The sequence below is a fragment of the Ambystoma mexicanum genome, chromosome 3p, assembly GCF_040938575.1.
Source record: "Ambystoma mexicanum isolate Mex_15411 chromosome 3p, UKY_AmexF1_1, whole genome shotgun sequence".
NCBI classification, from domain to species: domain Eukaryota; kingdom Metazoa; phylum Chordata; class Amphibia; order Caudata; family Ambystomatidae; genus Ambystoma; species Ambystoma mexicanum.
In genome coordinates this window covers 1,128,689,932-1,128,708,446 of record NC_090925.1, presented here as the reverse complement: position 1 = coordinate 1,128,708,446, position 18,515 = coordinate 1,128,689,932, and the positions used below count along the sequence as shown (strand labels likewise).

At 47.9% G+C, this 18,515-nt stretch overlaps 1 protein-coding gene across 1 annotated transcript in view; it reads right to left on the bottom strand.

The window, feature by feature from the left end:
* The window catches only part of PDLIM4 (PDZ and LIM domain 4), a 659,501-nt gene extending 643,746 nt beyond the window's left edge, over positions 1-15,755 (bottom strand). The window contains exon 1 of the mRNA XM_069652514.1: positions 15,480-15,755. Coding sequence (XP_069508615.1) covers positions 15,480-15,572 — 93 coding nt within the window. The 5' untranslated portion in view covers positions 15,573-15,755. The remainder of the gene's footprint in view (positions 1-15,479) is intronic.
* Between the last annotated feature and the right edge of the window lie 2,760 nt (positions 15,756-18,515).

Here is an 18,515-nt window from a genome sequence, read left to right as displayed (position 1 = left end):
TGCTTGAATGGTGGATCTAACGCTGTCCGGAGGGAGGATGGGCTTCACTTTCCGCAGGAGGGAGATCTGTTACCAAGCTGTCTGTCAGTGACAGTGATGACGTAATATGTTTTCATCCTAATGTTTTAGGGGAGTGCTGTCAGGCTGTCGTGGTTTCTCTCCCTTCGAGCCTATCAGCCGCTGTTGCTGACTACGATGTTAGTCACTCTTTGGCTCCTGGTGTTGAGGTCAGAGCTGGCAGAAGATGTGCATGGTTGTGGACCCCTCACCTTCAGCCGGGAAATCCCGCCTGCATATGTTACCATCTTTTTTGGGGGGGCACAGGTGGATTCAGTTGGTTCAGTTTTGCATCCCTGGAGCACATAGCTAATCACACAATCAATGTATTGAAAGGAAGGGAGAGAATGACGTCATTGCAACATAGGGAAGCATCTGTGCAGAGATTACCATAGAGAGGATGTTTCCTAAAGCAAATTGCACTGAGTGATATCCCAGCTTTTATAAACCAGGTTGCATGACTTAAGCCACCTTCAACTTCCCCAATCTCTCAGCATATCCACCGCCTGACACCAAAGGACTACAAGCAGGTGAACAGGTCTGTGGTTATTGAAAACCTTTTGGAGGGGCCTGTCTTGGACACTAAGATCCACATATGAAATGGCACAGGCTTTAGTTTAAGCCTGATGCTGCCTTAGAGAATATGTTTATACCTTCACTCCCATCTTGTGGCTTCATTTTGTGGCAAAATCCTAGTTAAAGCAATGAAGTAAGGGGGAATATCTGAAGGTTATCACGGGGCATATCCATTGGCCTCTGCACAGCAGATTAAAGAAAAGCAGCTAGCAGGGAGCTGCACCCCTAAATGACCACTTAAGAAGCTAATGGGCTTTCTTCCTCAGAGCCAAAGAGGGGAACTCTCCCAAATGAGAAGGAGGAAAGACAATAACGAGGGGCGTCCATTTTGCCTATCCATATACACGCCTCAAAAGCCCGGGCCAATCAGCATCAAGTCAATGGAATCTAATAATATTGTTCCGCAGCACTGCGGGGAGTGAATATTTGTTCACAGTAGCATTCAGTGTCCCTGCTAGGAGTATGTAATATATTCCACCTCTACATTGACACCTACTGGCGAGGACAGAATCAGCCCCTGGCGGAATGAGTTACAGGGCCAAGAATTCACTCAGCGCAAACAGATGTTGCTGTTTAAGGCCTGTGATAAATGGCTGAGCCAATACGCCCCTTTCATTTCATAAGTAAATGACAGCATGATGGAGACCATGAGACTGCCCAGTCTGCTGGAAAAATAAAAGTCCACTTGATGAAGCGGAATAGGAGTGGGGAACTCCAATATGTAACACAACCATGAGAATAAACAGAGCTGCACACTTGGCAGGGTAACCAGCTCCGAGCGCAATAAGATACACAACATTGGCTATTTGCTCTAAAAATTCCCAAGAACATTCTTTCTCGACTATGTGTGATATTTGTGCAGATTTTGGGATTCTGTAATGTGAGGGGCACTTTAATGTGCTAAGGTTTTCAAGGAGCATTATACTGGGCAATGTGGTCAATTGTGTGGTAACACTATTCAATGTGGCCGGGGCAAGCACGCAGATAGCCACTGTGTCCTACTGGCGGTTCCATTCATGAGCCGGTCTGATGGGGTGTGGGGGGGGCAATGGAGGGTCCTTGAGGTTTGAGCATTTGCCTCTCATCCAAGCCGCTGCAGCAAACTCGTGTTAGCATTGAGCACAGACATGACTTCCTGCGCTCTCTAGAAGCCTCCAGGAAACTTTCGTGCGCTGCATAAGTATACTCACTCACTCGCTTGTTCACTCCCTCAATTGCTCACTCACTTAATGGCTCATTCGCTCGTCCACTCACTCACTAACTCTGAGGGCCTGTGTAGTGCCCGCCTCTTCCTGTTCAACTCCCCATGCTTTTAATGGACAGACGTCAGGAGGGGGACACTAATGGCTACTTTCTTCCGAGACAGGGGGTTCTCTCATCTCAAGCCTGCCCCCGGCACCCATGGGTTGCCAGAGACGTTGGGTTGAGCCCCTGTTTTACTGACCACTATGTTAGTCCATATAGTGTTGGATAAAACACAAAGGGCCTCATCACGAGTCTGGCGGTAACCCTTAAATGCGGCGGTAGCGCTGTTACCGCCACATTTAAGGGTCTATCACCGCCGGTGGGAAATCCGCCAGCAGTAATAGCGCAAATTTTCCCCATTGGGCCGAATGGGGAATTCCTGAATGGGCCGAATGGGGAATGGGCACTAACTGTTCTGCCAAACCCGTGATCCAGCGCTAATAGCGTCGGGGGTTTGGAGGTAGGGCTAATAGCCCCAGCGGTAATAGCGCTGGCGTTACTGCCCAACTCGTGATGAGGCCCAAAGACAGAGGTTACACAGTGACTGTGGGGTAGTGCAAGTGCCTCATCGATACAGCAGGCTCTAAATCGAGAGCAAGATATGAAGGCAGGTTCCTAGGAGAGGGAGAATAACAAATCAATGATTTTACGGTGCCCACTTTGTATATAAATGCAGTACGCATACTGGTATAAAATTCAAGTTGGAGCATGCGTTTAATTAAATGCAACTCTCACCTATATTTTCTTCTGATCTGGGTAATTGAAATTGATATTGAAATTGATATCAATATTTTATTTCTATCGCGCTCATACACAATTGTTTCACAGCGCGACAAGGCAAGGGAGGGGAACAGGGGAGAACAAAACAACGATCTTACTAGGCCCAGTGACAATGAGAACGCACAAGTGCATGGGGGAGGGGAAAAGTGCAAGGATGGGGAAGAAGTGGAAAGTGCAGAGCAAAAGGAGAACAGAATAAATAATAATAAATAAATAAATAAATACATAAATAAATAAATAATAAAAGCAACAGAAGTGATAGTGCAGCCAGCAAGTGGCAAGTGCTGAGTTTAAGGCATCAGACAGGGTAGATCAGATAAGTGGAGGAAGAAAAAAAAAGGGGGGGACTGTATGGGTACAGATACAGACCCCAGTGCATGGGGTGGCCCAGAGGCATTGCGGGAGGGTGGCAGGGTGAGCAGGAACCTGGGCCCGGAGGAAAGAGGGTGGCCAGGTGCACGGTGCCAAGAGAGAACAGATCAGCAGGGGAGAGGGGGGTGTGAAGGCAGAAGCAAAGAGGAAGGTCTTGAGGTGCTTCCGGAACCGGAGATGGTTCTCCTCAAGTTCTAGAGTCGCAGGGTGGCTGTTCCAGAGGGAGGCCTCAGCCGAAGACAGAGATCTACCCCCAGCTCGCTTCTTTGAAAAATGACTGACCCTGAGGGAGTTAGAGGTTATTTTGGACCCAGGCCCCAGAAAGCCTTGTGGACAATGCAGAGGGTTTTCAATATAATCCTTGCATACACTGGGAGCCAATGGAGAGATTTCAGAGCTGGAGAGATACGATCCCATGGCTTGAGGCCAAGGACAAGTCTTGCAGTCCTGTTCTGGATTAATTGCAGAGGGCGGAAAGTAGAGGCAGGTAGATTTAGAAAGAGGCTGTTACAATAGTCCAACCTTGAGAGTACTAGAGCTTGGGAGACAGTGAGCTTTTGGGGGAAGGAGAGGAAAGGCAGAGTACCTCTGAGGAGGTGCAGTAGGAAGTTTGACTTTTTAGAGACATCAGAGATGTGGGCAGAGAAGGAAAGTGTGGAATCAAAGATGACCCCAAGGTTCTTAGACTTGCAAGTGGGGGTAGGAGGAGGGCTAAGGGAGGCCGGACAGAGAGTGAGGAGAAAGGATGGAGAAGGTGTGCCGATGAGGAGGACCTCAGTCTTGCTAGCATTCAGACAAAGACAGAGTGTCGTCAGCGTAGCACTGGGAAATTTGAGCAGAAAATGGCAATGCAGTGGGCGAGAGTTGCCAGGTATTGGTTGAAAAGCCAGGGCGAGAGGTTAGACCCCCGGGGAACACCACAGGTAGAGAGGGAGATAGATAATAGGAAGGACCCAAGTGTGACCTGAGAGGGTCGATCAGAGAGGAAAGAGGTCAGCCAGGGCAGAGCCTGATCGGTGATACCCAGGTTATCAGAGGTATCAGGGTACCAAAGAATTGTCCAGTACCAGAGTAAGTGTCCTGTGTGTGCTCTTATGCTATGCACATTTGCATAATGTTTTGTATATTCATTTATATATAACTTACTTCATCCCTGATGAAGGTATTGCCAACTATGCACAGAAGCGAAACACTGTTGACTGTTTATGGCATGGCACTCTTGCAAGTATAAACAGATGGTCAGGTTTGATCACTTCTGCCCTTGATACAGCACACATTAAAAAGATGAACCTAAATGTTGTTCGTCACACAAAGCTAAATAACACCCAGAACTCTTAACTATGCCAAACAATAAATTAGCGCTACTTCAAGGGCTGCCTATTTAGTGAATCATTAATTCTGTGTTGCTTTGTATATACTTTTTGCCATTCCATGTTTGTTGAGCGCCCAATTTCATTTAAATTACAGCGCATGTGACATGTATGTTTTTATCTTGCCAACAAAAACATTGCATAAAACCCAATACTTTTCTAGAGGTATAAACAGACAATCCTACTGATTGGGTGACACCCTGTGAGGCAGATTTATGGGACCACAGGTAGTTTGGGGAGTATCCCCCACCAATCAACAGTGCCACACAAATAGACCTTGCTATTTTATCAAGCTCTGTCTGTGACTCAACTAGAACCAGTGAATCCCTCCCCACCCCCCCACCCCTTTAGCAATGTGAAGCTTAGAACCAGGCTGGTCTATAGAAAGAATATATGCTTAATATTTATTATGAAAAATGTAATATTTACCCTACTTCACATGGCACGCCACATTCTGTGTTCCGTGGCACCAAACAAAGGTTCAGTAGAAATAATTCACCATTTTGGGAATAAACAGTAACAAAACAGCTGAGATTACAATGCATGTGCATTTTTGCTGTTCAGTCTCCAGTAAATAGAATATAGGTCAAATGAGTATTTCAATACTTTCACCACACACGAAAATCCCTTAATGTCAAACTAGACAGCACCTTGGAACATTACCATATCACGAGCATTGGCAAGCCTTGGGAAAGCTTGCATTTAAATCCATGCAACATTTCTCTATGTTCAAACGCTATTTCGCGCATGCAGCGCTTTGTATATTCAAACTTGAACATGCTAGCAGTTTTGAAAACACAACAGACTTTTGATGATACTTTCTAGATGTACAGAACCCTTCTTCCATCTTCGCCCCTATGCAATGCAGACTCTCTTTCTACCAGGAGTCTCTCCCTCACTCTCTGGAGAGAGTTTCGCCTTTCAATTAGGGACTTTGTTTTCTTTTATTTCGCAAGACACTTCTCTGCCCCAGCACCCAAAACCCAGCCAGCCACTTACATTCGGCACCCTTCTACTTAAAAGCCAGGTCTGAAGAATGGGACAGCTAGGAATTTCATTTTTAGACCAGGTCACCCCTTCCCTTTAGGGAGTTTTGGGGTTGGAAAGGAAATTCGGAATACCCACTTACTTTAAATGACTATATTTTTATTCACACTGGAAGGGAGTTTGTTAATTTTGAGTGTTAACAAAAGCACCCTGTGTTATTTGGCTACAGGGAAATTAGTTTCATTATTATTTATCAAAATATGCCAAGGGTCTACTTCCAAACCCCCCACTACTAATTAAGGGGAATGTATTACATGAAACAGGTCCCCACCTTCTTTGTCCTGTTGTACACTCTACTTACACTGAATATCTCTGGGTTTGGCGCTCAGGAAGGACGTCAGCATTGCTGGACCCTCTATTTGGCTCTCCTTTCAAAGATCCCAGCCTCTGTCTGTGTTTCCCTGGTTTCCTTCAGCGATCTCATTAGCATTTCCAACCCAGGAAGTGTCAGGCTGTCTCCCAGGCAATGCTAAATCTCCATCAAGCTTTCAATAGTTCCACCCAGATGACATCAGGCAGCTCTCCTCTCCTCCCATTGTGCGACACCCTTTAACCTCTAAACCACACCTCCAAAATATTAAAATGAGGAGGTGCTAGCTGGTTAGCCCTGAGTTTTGATTGGACCTTTATGGTCTCCCCACCCTCAAGGCCAGGCCTCTCTCTTTGTGGCTAGACTCCCAGAGTTATGAAGTGGAAATTAGGTCATTATAGTACATTGCCCATGACCCTGAAGTAGCTCTCATGACCCGGAAGCACTTCCCTGTAGGTCTAGCCTGGCAGATATCACATTTTTTAGATATGTTATCCCACAAAGTATGGGACCTATAAGGACGGTTGCCAGAACCCCAGGACCCACCCCCGACCCCCTTGGCAACTCGAGGTTCAAGTCGGTGTTCCCTAATGGATGGCCTCCAGGACAGGTGAGCACACCATGAGCCACAAATACAGTAGTGTAACATCCCTTTTTATGCTTACTGGTTCTTTCTCAGTAGTAGTGCAGAAGACCAGCTGAGAGGTGACAACAATGAATGCTGAGCCATTATGCTTTCCTATGCAAAAAGGACGACCATGCACACCCTTAGCACAAACAGTAAAATGCGCTGGCACACAAAGCCTCGTAGTACACGCCATTGAAAGCAAGGATTGGCTATTACAGAAACCGGCCTTATGCTTGTCCCCTTGTAAGGCCTTTCACATTATATTATGTGCACAGGACAGAACAAAAACATGAGTATGTTGCTGTGCATGTGCAGAGCAGACCTGGCTTCCTTACAGGCAAGCACACTGCTTGCTCACACAGTGATCCACCAGTGAGCGGTGCAGTTTCCTATTCACAGGACATCTTCTCTGATATATCACTGTTAACAATGGATGACTTGGTGCTCACTGCTCAGAGCGCGTTTAATTGAAGCCTGTTGAACAAACGCGCCCTGCTGTTATCTCTGACGTCATGCTCCGAAGAATTACTGCAAAGCTGTTTACACGCCAAAGGACCGAACAGAAAGCACACGAGGGGAATTTTGCTGCGCCACAGGTGATTACCAAGGGAACAGTCAACACCCAGTCGTATATCCTTTTAACCCATGCTTGATTTGCTCGAGGTAGGTGTCACTTAAGGGCAGGGCTGTAAGCTTTAGCAGCACACCACAACAATCCACATCATATACTGTGCAAAACAGTGCATCCGTGGGAAGGCACATAACGGACCACTTATATTATGTCTCACGCCTTTAGCTTGGAAACATGGGACAGATGCCAACCTCGTATATGCCAATGTGCCCAGCAATCCTCCATTGCCTCCACGTCCCTCTTCCTCGTCCCAGTACTTACTTCTGAGGCATCATGACAGCAACCCATCTTTTTTCAAATGTGCATGTCCCGCCCCCTTGCCACTAAGAATATGATGCACCCATGGTCCCATCAGGCACACATTAAAATGTGGCGCTGGGACAAATGGGTGCCAGTGTGGTTGTGGTACACTTGCCGAGAATACACATGTGTCCATTCCTCTCCCACATTCGCAGGCATTGGAGGACTGACTCTCAGGAGTTTTTAGCACGTGGTCCTATCACCTCAGATATCAGAGAGAAGTTTCAGTGGTGGTTGGAGAGGAGACATCGCCTTATAAGATTTCCATTGCAATAGTCCTAGCAAACCATGATTACCACACATGCTAGTCCTCTGGGAGGGGCCGACAGGGGGGGCGCAACACTGGGGATTTTCCAGCTTTGGAAAAGATGGAACTCAAAGGAGTCAAGCCATTCCTCCCAAGTGGAGGCAGCTAGAAGCTAAATGCAAAGCTCTCTAAATGTTTGCACTCAGGATCCCGGCGAAGAAGCGGGAATCAGGACAGACAACGCATATGCCACAGTGTATGTGATCAGGCTCGAAGAGGTGCTCGCATCAGCCCACTAAAATGTCTGGCATTCGAGCTGGGGTTACAGGAGAACACAATTTGCTCTCTCTCAGATCAGTTCATGCAGACTACCTGTGCAGGATACTTCCATGGTCCTAGCGGGAGCTGGGTCAGGAAGTGTTCCGTTTTATCTGCTTGAAAATCAGTATCTCTTTGATAGACTCGATTGATTCCCGTCGACATGGCCTGCTTGCGAGGTTCAGCTCCTGGTATGTATGTGGGAAGCCATGCAAGGTGGTTGGCATGACAGGGCACTGGCTGGAAGTGATACTCTGTGCATTTCCGCCTCTTTGCATGATAGCCAAAGTGGCTCTGACGATCAGAGATTCTGCGTCTCAAGTAATCCTTCCGTTGCCTCTTTCGCGGAGGAGGTCTGGGTTGCAGCTGGTGGTAGCTCCTTTGTTTCTCCATCCTCATTCCCTGTGTCCTCTCAAGGTGCTTACTAAGGGACACGGCACCAGCAATGGCGGACAAGGAAAGTGAAAGGCTAGGGTCCGACGCCATAGTTGGCTCTAGGAAATGGCAACACCAAGAGACCTTCCCTCCAGACGGTGTATTGTAGGCTTGGGAGAAGTAATGGAGCACTGGAGGCCCTCCATTGTTCCCTGCGTAGGATTCTGCAATGTCTTCCGGGGGGCGGTGCCACTCCAAAGGCCCAGTGGGCAGCCATTAGGGCACTTTTGAGAACCTTAGGGTCTAGATGCTGACTGTCAGAATCTGACTGCGAGGTGGCTCCTTCACTTTCAAACCCCGACTCTATAGAAAGTAAATATTTCACATGGATGGAAGCGAGAAATCAGCCGTTATTGTATGCAGCCTCTTTTCTATGGGTATAATCTGAATCTCTTGTCCTCAGGTGTGGCCCGACCTTTCTGCCTCGGGTTCTTACAGAGTTTGATCAAGCCAAGACATTGGGCCTCATTACAAGTTTGGCGGTAGCCTTGTCGGTAAAACCAGGAGGCTGGTGCCAAACTTGCGAATTTCTCCAGCCCCTGGCAATCGGGAAACACAGGGCCATTACAACCCTGGCGGACCCTGTATTCCCCTATTGACAGGGGTCGGAAACTTTTACTCCCCATTCCCATTTGAGTCCCATAGGGCTCAATGGGAACGGGGAGGTTGGATGCACCGTCACCATTCACAATGGTGCCGGTGCATCCGACATGCTATGCTCGCGGGTGCCATTCCGCCCGGCAGGCCAGTCCTGGCGGTTGAAGAGGCACCTGCGAGCAGAACTTGTAGTTTGCCGGTCCGGTAACTACAGTACCGGCAAGCTTACTGGTACGGTAGTTACCGGACCGGAAAACTTGTAATGAGGCCCATTGTGTTTCTGTCTGTTTTCCCTTACTGTGACTTTCAAGACAAAGAGCAATGGCACAAACTGGATATCACAGGGTCTGTGTTGGCATGGATATGGCAGTATTAACACAATATAAGGGCTAACACATCTGCACATCAGTAGCCGGTCCGATAGCACAGCGAGTAGAGCGCTCGCTTTGACATCAGCGCAGAGCCTGCTGACACAGGTTTGAATTCCGACAGTGCCAAATTCAGCCTTTTATCCTTCCGAGGTTCATAAATGAGCACCACACACCGTGGGTAATAATTAGCAGCGCTCAGATACCCGAGGACTCGTAGCGCTATATAAATGCTAAATTATTATTATTAACAAGTTTCACACTCATCCAACCGTTAAAGAGGAGAAGAACTCAGAGTCCACACACTTAGAGAGAGACACAGGATAACGTGATTTTCTCACTAATGCTGCCTATTGCACTAATTCTAGGCAGCACTGGTGTGCAGCTCATCTAAAAGTAGATAGACTAAGAAAAGAAGAAAGATGTACTGTCTTCTACGTTCTTCAAACGTCACTGTTCTAGAAAACCTTATTGACCTCCCCTCTTCGACTCTCTTTCATTCGTACTTAAAAAGAGAACAACTATGGCATAGTTCAGTGGTACATTTCAGGTACAATACAATGTAATGACCTATGGGCAAACTGAACATCTCCCTAGAATCTCCATAGTATAAAATAGTGTTTACTGTAACAAGAGCTTTGTTATGTTAAAACGAAGACACTTGCTCTGGTCTCTCTGCAGGCCCTTATGACTTTTTTGGTCAGTAAGGAGATCAGAACAAAACTGTTTGCTTGGGTAAGGATGATCGCACCCCTGTTACAGTCTCTGCTGTCTACCGGTTTCAGCGGCGTAAGTTTGCTAAAACCACTTTCTTCAGGTATGCCAGTGACAGCCAATCAGATAGCCCGTTCATGAATTATTGGTATGTAATGATATAAGTCGGTCCGATAGCACAGCGAGCAGAGCGCTCGCTTTGACATCCGTGTAGAGCCTGCTGATGCATGTTCGAATTCAGGCAGGGCCTTCCGAGGTCGATAAATGAGCACCACACACCGTGGGTAATAATAAGCAGCGCTCAGATACCTGAGGCTTTGTAGCGCTATGTAAATGCTAAATCATTATTTATTATGAATATTATTATTGGGATCCAGGGTAGGGGGAAAAGGCTTCGGTTATCACAATCCACAGGTGGATTAGGCATAGGCTTGTGATAAGATAATCTTCAGTGGTCATTCCTCTGCCCGGCTTGGTCCAAGGGTGATCGGCAAGGGGGGTGCCTGTGCATTGCGCAGAAGCCAATGAGTTGCCAATCCAAGATATTTGTAGACTGGCAACCTGGGCAGATTAAACTAAGGTCACAAGGCATTGCTTCTTGAACTAGCGAAACAAGGGAAGACACTCCTTGGATGCGTTTTTTTAGCTCCAGCAGTCCTGGGGGAGGGTGAAGTGCGGTTGACTGCTGGAAAGGAAATGGTGGCAAGGTGTGCGATCAGCACACTTAGTGGCCTGTGTTGTCTTGCATAGGCCCATTCGGCACTGCCTGTGGTATTCCTCTGAAGTAGATACGGGGATGAAGAAGAGGAGCGTGGCAGTAATATCTCCATTGCCTCGGAAGGATTGCTCAGGGGCAACGTGCTTGCCTTGGAAGCAAGACGAAACGGAGCAACACAGGTTCAATCCCCGGGTCGGCGCTTAGAAACCTCTGGGTATTAAGCACGTTATAAATAACCAATCATATCATATCATTGCTTACCAGAGAACATCATTACTCCCAGTCCTACTCTTCCTCAACACAATACTTTCGGCCCACCTCTCCTACACTTGAGTGAGGTGTAATGGGACACGCAGTATTAAGAAAATGAACCGATGCATGATGGGGGCTCTTGGAATGTTATATTCTCAGTGGAAAGGGGCGGGAAATGAAAATTTGAAAAAATTGGTCTGTCACGGAGGAAGGTATGCCAGAAAAAAGTACTTTGATGAAGTAGAGTAGCTGATGAAGATGCCGGGTACGTAGTGAGGATATATTTCCCCCGCTTCTCAGCATATGTGGAGTGGATGCATAGCAAAGGCTGCTCTTTCCCATTTCCTGTATGGGAGTATGTTTGCCCATAAGGATCACAAGAACTAGGTACTTCCAACCTGCACTCATCAACAACGCAGGTCGCGCGTCCGCCTCTCCCACCACACCGCTTACCTCCCTTTTCTTACAGAGCTACGCGCAGCGAGACCAACAATGGCAGAAGGGCTTTATTATTATTATTATTATTATTATTATTATTATTAATATTATTAATATTAATAGTATTCCTTTATCATTAGTATTATTGCTCTGTTTTATTTAGTGCTTTCTGTCACTGTTTTGTAACTTCGTAGCACTGTAGATAAGCGATGTTACTATTGCCTATGTCACTGGTATTCTCCTTAACTCCTAAAAGGATGAAGGGCAGAGTGGAGCCCACTGAGACTTCCAACTTGTGAAACCAAAGTGATGCAGCTATTGCTGCAGCAGGCGCATTAACCCATGTGTTTGCCCTTCTAAATATAGGTGACTGCTATGTAGCGTCGGAACCACCTTTAGTGACGGGCTCAATGTAAGAACAATCACATTTAGAATTCTAAGAGGAGCTATGGCTGTGGTGAGTGAAATGGGAGGGCTACCAATTTTCCCTGAGCTAGGCACTATAAATGAGACTCATCCAGACCACAGAGCATCTCACAGCTTTCATCCTGGATGAGTCTAAAGTAACGAAATGTGAACCCACCTCTTTTCATCTTCATGTACCTGTCTCTCTCTCGCCAGGCTCTCTGCTTCCCGTTAAGAGAAAGAGAAGTTTCCAGTTCCTCGTGTAACTCTGATCATCAAAACAGGACTGAACAAAGCTAGCAAGATCCATTCAGGCATCGCCGAATGGGAAACACCTGCCCACAACATTTCCCTAAATAGTGTAGCGGGGGGGGGCAAAACCAGACCGCTCCACTGTGCTTCACATCACACTACCGACATCTGCAAACACCTAAATGGGAGAGGTCCAGCAGCACTCTGGCCCCAAAGCTGACCACCAAGCATAAGCCACCCATAAACTCATTGCAATACTGTGCAGCACCACCAGGGGGAGCCCCCTACAATGTGCCAAGAGCAGCCCCTCTGCTGATGCTTTGTATTTTGTTTATTTGTATAGCGCGCCTGGCCCAAAGACATCTGGGCGCATTTCTTGCAAGGTTACAGTTACATAAATATACAAAAAAAGATGTATATACATCACATTTTTATACTGAGTATGCACATGGTTCAAATAACCTGCTCTCTGGGATGTATCACGCTCCGGAGGGTCTAGAACCACGTAGCCTCTGCATAGGAGAAATTACCATTTGCATATCAGTCTGGTCGCCCTGGCTCCTGACCCACCCCCGCTCAAGCATTCTGAGTCACCCTCCATTTAAAGAGCAAGCTGTTGCATATATCCAGTGGCGTGCCGAGCAGGGGTGCATTGTGGGGGGGGGGCAAGCTGCCCCGACCCCAGAGGCTCTTTTGAAAGCCTCACCTGGGCATTTGTCAGTGGGACACCTCTCTCGTTCGGTACCTCAATGAGGGTGCCCAACGGGAAAGATGTACCGCTGGCAGGACTGTGTGCCGAACAATTCCTGCTCAGCACGCTCATTGTCCTGGCAGCAGGACACCTTACCCTTTCTGAAGGGGAGAGGTGTCCCGCTGCAAGGACAATGTCCCAAGGAGCTCTGGGCAGCAGAGGGGCTCTCACGTTGCTCTGTATCAAACAGAGCATTTAATTGTGAGCTATTGGGCAATGATGAGGGGGGGGGATTTCTATTAGCAGGGACTTGTGTCCCTTTAGAAATGGGAATGAAGGGAGTGATCAGAAGTGAGAAGGGTGCATAATGCTGCATGCTTTAGGACATAATGACTATGTCTTTAATGATGGTTAGGCTCACATTAATCTGCACGATGCTATTGTGACTTTGCATGCAGGATGGGGAGAATAAAACTAAAGCCATACTCTTATTACTCAACATATTTCTATGACAATGCATATAGTGTATAGTTAGTTTACTATGAAAGGCTAGTTTATTATGTAATGTGGTTTGCTTCCAAGGCACTGCTATAAATAAAGTATTATTTAAGCACATGAAATGCAAAGCAAAACCTTAATAAATGTCTATACCAACTAAACCTGGGAAGATGTGCTCAGTTGCTAAAATTGCCCACATTCTCGTTTCACCATTTGACCAAAGTGTGGGATCCTGGGCAAATCATTTAATCGCACTGTGTCTAATCTGCGGCTTTGTAAGTGATTCAATTCATAGTTTATGCTGTTATTTAAAAAAACCTAATGACTGTAGAGTTGATCCATATATAATAACAGTGCAATTTATGTATTTTGCACCACAATGTTATTTGCCACTTGTCTTGCTTATGGCAACTTATTCTAAAGTCACTTCCATGGTGCCTCCAACTATCAAAGACTGATGATGCTCCTTGCGACGTACTTTTCTGTGAAGTCACTTCAGTTGGTCCAATCCATGTGCAAATTAGGAAGTTTGCATGTTTTTTGCTGCAGAACGCCTGGCCAGAGGCCTCTATAGATGAGTTTCCTGCATCTGTAATGAGTCTGCAGTTTTTTTTTTTTGTTACGTTTTAAAATGCCATCTGCCACTAATGTTAACAAATAAAATAGATTGGGGCAGGTGAATTGCGTGCGCTGACTTTTTTGTGGCTCGCTCCCCCGCTCTTGCAAGGCTGGATACTCCCCTGCATATATCCCAGTAGTAGACCATGCCAGTAGCAGGGCAGGACTGGCCTACAGGGAACTCTGGAGATTTCCTGGTAGGCCTCTGCACCCTGGGACTCATTTGTGTGGTAACCTATTTTATTTCCAAATTTCCCCATAGGAAAAGGGTTGGGCTTGCTGAAAATGAATAATATGGGGCCACTTTGAAAGTTATTTCCAGGGCCTCTTTTGGTTCCCAGTCCACCTCTGGCATCTGGAAGGATCAGTCACACAGGGGTGTATGCTAACCAAGGCCCCCTTTCCATGGGCAAGTCTCAGTCCCCTGGCAATTTCCAGCTGCGGGCCCTCGGGGGCCGCCTGGCAACCGTCATCTTCTGAAAACGTTATTGTTTTAGGTCCTGTAGCTCTCTGCCATCTAAGTCCTTCACGCCATGGTGCCCTTGGGCGACACGTTACAAAGGATGGTAACATAACATAACCCGCCTTGGCCCTCGCACCTGAGCCTGGCACATGCACAAGACTCCCCGAAGTGCCAGGCAAAGAATCAAACCCTTTGGCCCCCAGAAAACACACTCCTGCCTCAATTGGCCCACCAGCTCTTCCACATACAGGCGGGTCCAGCAAGTGGCTGTGTGCTCTAGGCGCTATATAAATGCACATCGCATGCACGTAGCCCACATCAGTACTAGGGTGCTGCCTAGGTAGCCTTCTGCTTTAATAGAATTGTATTTCACTGGCACATGTTCCCGGAACATATTTGTGAAGCCAGCGCAGCTGTGCCCGGTCACTAAGCTGGCAGCATTTAGAAAAGAAAAGAGGCATTTAGTTAGATCTCGTGAGGCATATTAACACGTTTCTTGGCGGTGTACTGCGAGGCAAACAGTTCTGAGGCAACGCCGTAGCGGTCCCCGCCGAGCCCGGCGCTGCCTCACTCCTCGCTACAGGTGGCGGCGGCAGAACGGTGCCCAAACTCTGGTCCTTGCATCCCACAGGCCATGGCAGACACATTCCAAGTTCATTTCCTGGCCGCCGTCCAGTGTTCATTCCGAGTCCACAGAGTTTCGGCATAAAACAACTCTTTTTACTAATAAAAACAATCGCTGTCCCCGGCCTGAACCACACAAAGCGCTCTTTTTACCCGGGAGGAGAGATGGACGGGCGCAGTGATTGGCGGATGCGTGAGATTAGCAAGTGTCCGGTGGGTGGTGTGGGTAGGGATGGGTGGACAGAGAGAGTGCGAGAGACAGAAGAAAGGCAGAGAGGATGGATGGGGGGTGGGTGTGTATTCAGTCAAGTGTTCCGAGGCATGGATGGATGGAAGTAGAGAAAACAGATGGACAGATATCAAATATCCCATGGACGGTACAAAGCAAAAAGAATGACAGAGACTTTGACAGAAGAGATGTACAGACGGACCCGGAACGAGTTCGATCACGCACACAGCTGGACACAGAGGGCTTAACACATAGCGTGGCTCAGCAAGAGTGCAACATCTGCATGGAAGACTTACCCTGGAGATGGTCAGAGGTGTGCTGAAGTCCTTGCCCCCCACCAGCCTGAATCCCCAGGGTGAGGGGCCGTTAATGGTGACAGTCTGCGTCATTTCGCTCCGCCAAGTCTTGCGGGTCTCCTTGGAAGTTGCTGCCGCTGCTGCTGCCGCCACCAGCCTGCTCTCGCTAACCCCACACCGGAGCTGGAGCTCTGCACGCTGCCTCCCTGCCCTGCCAAGATACGGTCCTGGGCTGCTGGCTGCAGCCTCCCACTTCTTCTTGTTACTGGAAACCCAGTGTCAGGCGCGCCCGCGGACGAGCAGAGGAGCGTGCGACCCCTCGTGGGCAAGCCGCGCAACTGCGCACACCTCGCCGCCTACAGCACATGGCTGATTTTCATTGAATGATTGTGATTAAAGCGAACCCGACCTTTGCTTCGAACTCCCAGCTCCTTCAGGGCTCGCCTTTCAGAATTCAAACCTGTCATCAAACGCCGCGAACAAGCCCCCCCCCGCTTCCCCGCATGTATACGTAGCTTTTCTTGGCAGCTTTGCAATTCCAAAGACGACACTGGAACTTGGAATAGAGCAGGTCCCGTGGCCGCGTTTTACATTTGACGAGACAGATTTCTTAATGGGAAATCTCCAGGAATGGTTCTGGCTATCCAAGAGTGTTGTCTGCCCCGCTGTAATCCACATCCCGGAGGTGGAAAGTCTGCCACACACGTTTAATGAGTTGTCTACATGGGCTAATGTATTGCTCGCGTGGTTTTTCCCCCTGCCGGCTCCATTTTACATTTTGGACTGTCCTTTGAATGAGTAATACGGTAGGACTTGCCTTCACATTCTCAGCGGTATCAGGAAACCTTGAGAGACTCAAGCAGAAAACCAATACCTGACAACCTAAAGCCGACCTGGTTACCGTTTTAAAGCCGGTCCCGTGCTTGTACAGCGCGAGCCAACGTGTTTGATAGACATCTCATGAACACCACTTTTTTTTCTTTAAATAATGGAAGCAAATGGTTTATTTGACAGAATATAGTTCTACATTTGTTGGTGTCCTGGAAGACTGGGCAATGAGCTTCCTTCATTCACCCACACGGCTCCTCCATCTCACCGCACACGTAAAGAGGAGCAGAGAAGATGTGGAGGTTAAACATGCACGCCTTTATTACAACGTGTTCCACCTGTAACTGACCCTCCTCCGTGGCCCAACCCCTTTCCTCCCCGTCCCTCTGGCAGCCCCTAACATGTGACCTGCGTGTTGACTTCACACGACGTCACAACCCCCCCCTTTCTTAACAGAAACGACTAATCAGTTCATTTCTTCTCTGTGTCTCTGAGGCCTGTTTCGCGCCTTCTGTGGCCTCTCCATCACAGTTGACTGCCGAGAGCCATTTGCAGTTTGCATGGGTGAACTGACCTGCTCTTCCCTAGAGTCCTCGCCATCACCGTCATAGGGAGCATCCCATTCCTAGGCGTCAGGGTCCTCGGCGGGATATCTGCTCATGGCGACCCCAGGCATCTTCTTGAAGTGCGAAGAATTCCGAGTCCCCTCTCTCCTCTCCCCTTCAGCAGTGACAAGAGACCCTTTCACTCGGGTGACCGTGAATGGTTCTTCGTCAAAAGCCACAGTGTTTTTGCGGCTCTGGCGTACTATCGACATCACCTTTCACAAGGCCATGCTTGCGAGCTCTCCTGGTCCCAGCTGCTCGCTGTTTCATGGTTTCTTCGGCACTCACGTCCTTCTCGCTCATCTGAGGGTCTCCTATATATTCTTCTCCCTGAGCCGTGACATGGGTATTCTTGTGCATATGTTCCGTCCAAACAACACCTCCGATAGTGTTTTCCCGGTCGTACTGTGTGGCGTGTTTCGATAATCATGCAATAACGGATACAGAATCTTCTCAACAGGTTCTCCTGTCATGCATGCAATCTGCTCATTTCTTTTAATGTTGCTCATAAAACACTCTACTGTTCCGTTGGCTTGAGGCCCTAATGGTGTGATTCATCGGTGGGCGAAGCCCATGTATTCTGCGACTGTCTTGAAGTCTTGCCCCGTGAAAAGGGGTCCATTATCAGATTTGACTACTCTTGGTATCCCATATGCAGCGAGCATCCTGTCCAATGCTGGTATGGTGTGGTAAGCTGAGGTGGAAGGCATCACTTGCCGATCCGGGAAACTAGAGTACTCATCTATAGCTACAAATATGTACTCCCCCCATCCATGGGCCCAAAGAAATCAACTGCAATCTCATCCCAAACTCTTTCTAGAAGATCTGTCATGATATGATATGATTGGTTATTCATAACGCACTTAATACACGGAGGTTTCTAAGCGCAGACCCGGGGATCGAACCTGTGGTGCTCCGTGTCGTCTTGCTTCCAAGGCGAGCACCTTGCCCCTGAGTTATCCTCCCGAGACATGCTCAATGGCTTGGGACTTGTATGGGGACGGATGACTGCACATGTGGGACATTGTCGGAGGAGCATCTCCACCTGCCCATCCAGCTGCTGAAACCTTACCTTTTGCCGTAGCATTCTCATGGTGGATACAATCCCACGGTGTCCCTCATGTGCCAGCTCCAAGACTTTTCTTTGTAGGGTCCGGGTAATAACTATTTTGGTGCCTTTGAGTAACAATCCTTCATCTGATCTAGCCAGTTCCTCCCTGACAGCCACCAAACTACTGATGTCTTGTTGAATTTCGGGGTTGGTGCAGTCACCCGCCTGTCTGGCCTGCTTCCATCGTCCTGACGCAATACATCTAAAGCTGGTTTGCATGGCCTGATCATTTTCCGTTTCCTGAGCTATGTGCACCAGATCAACTCCCTTTGGAATGGCTTTGTGTACTATGTAGTGAATGTATTGATCTGCAATAGCAGGTGTGGGTATTGGGTTCTTGTGCAGATATCTTAATAGGAAGTCAGCCGTGTTGTCTTGTTGCGAATATGCTTGTTTGGTCCTCGACAGACTTCTTCTGGCATAGGAAACGATATGGCACGTCCCACTGTCCCTGGGATCAATTGTGTCAAGATGGTGCCCAAATGTATGGAC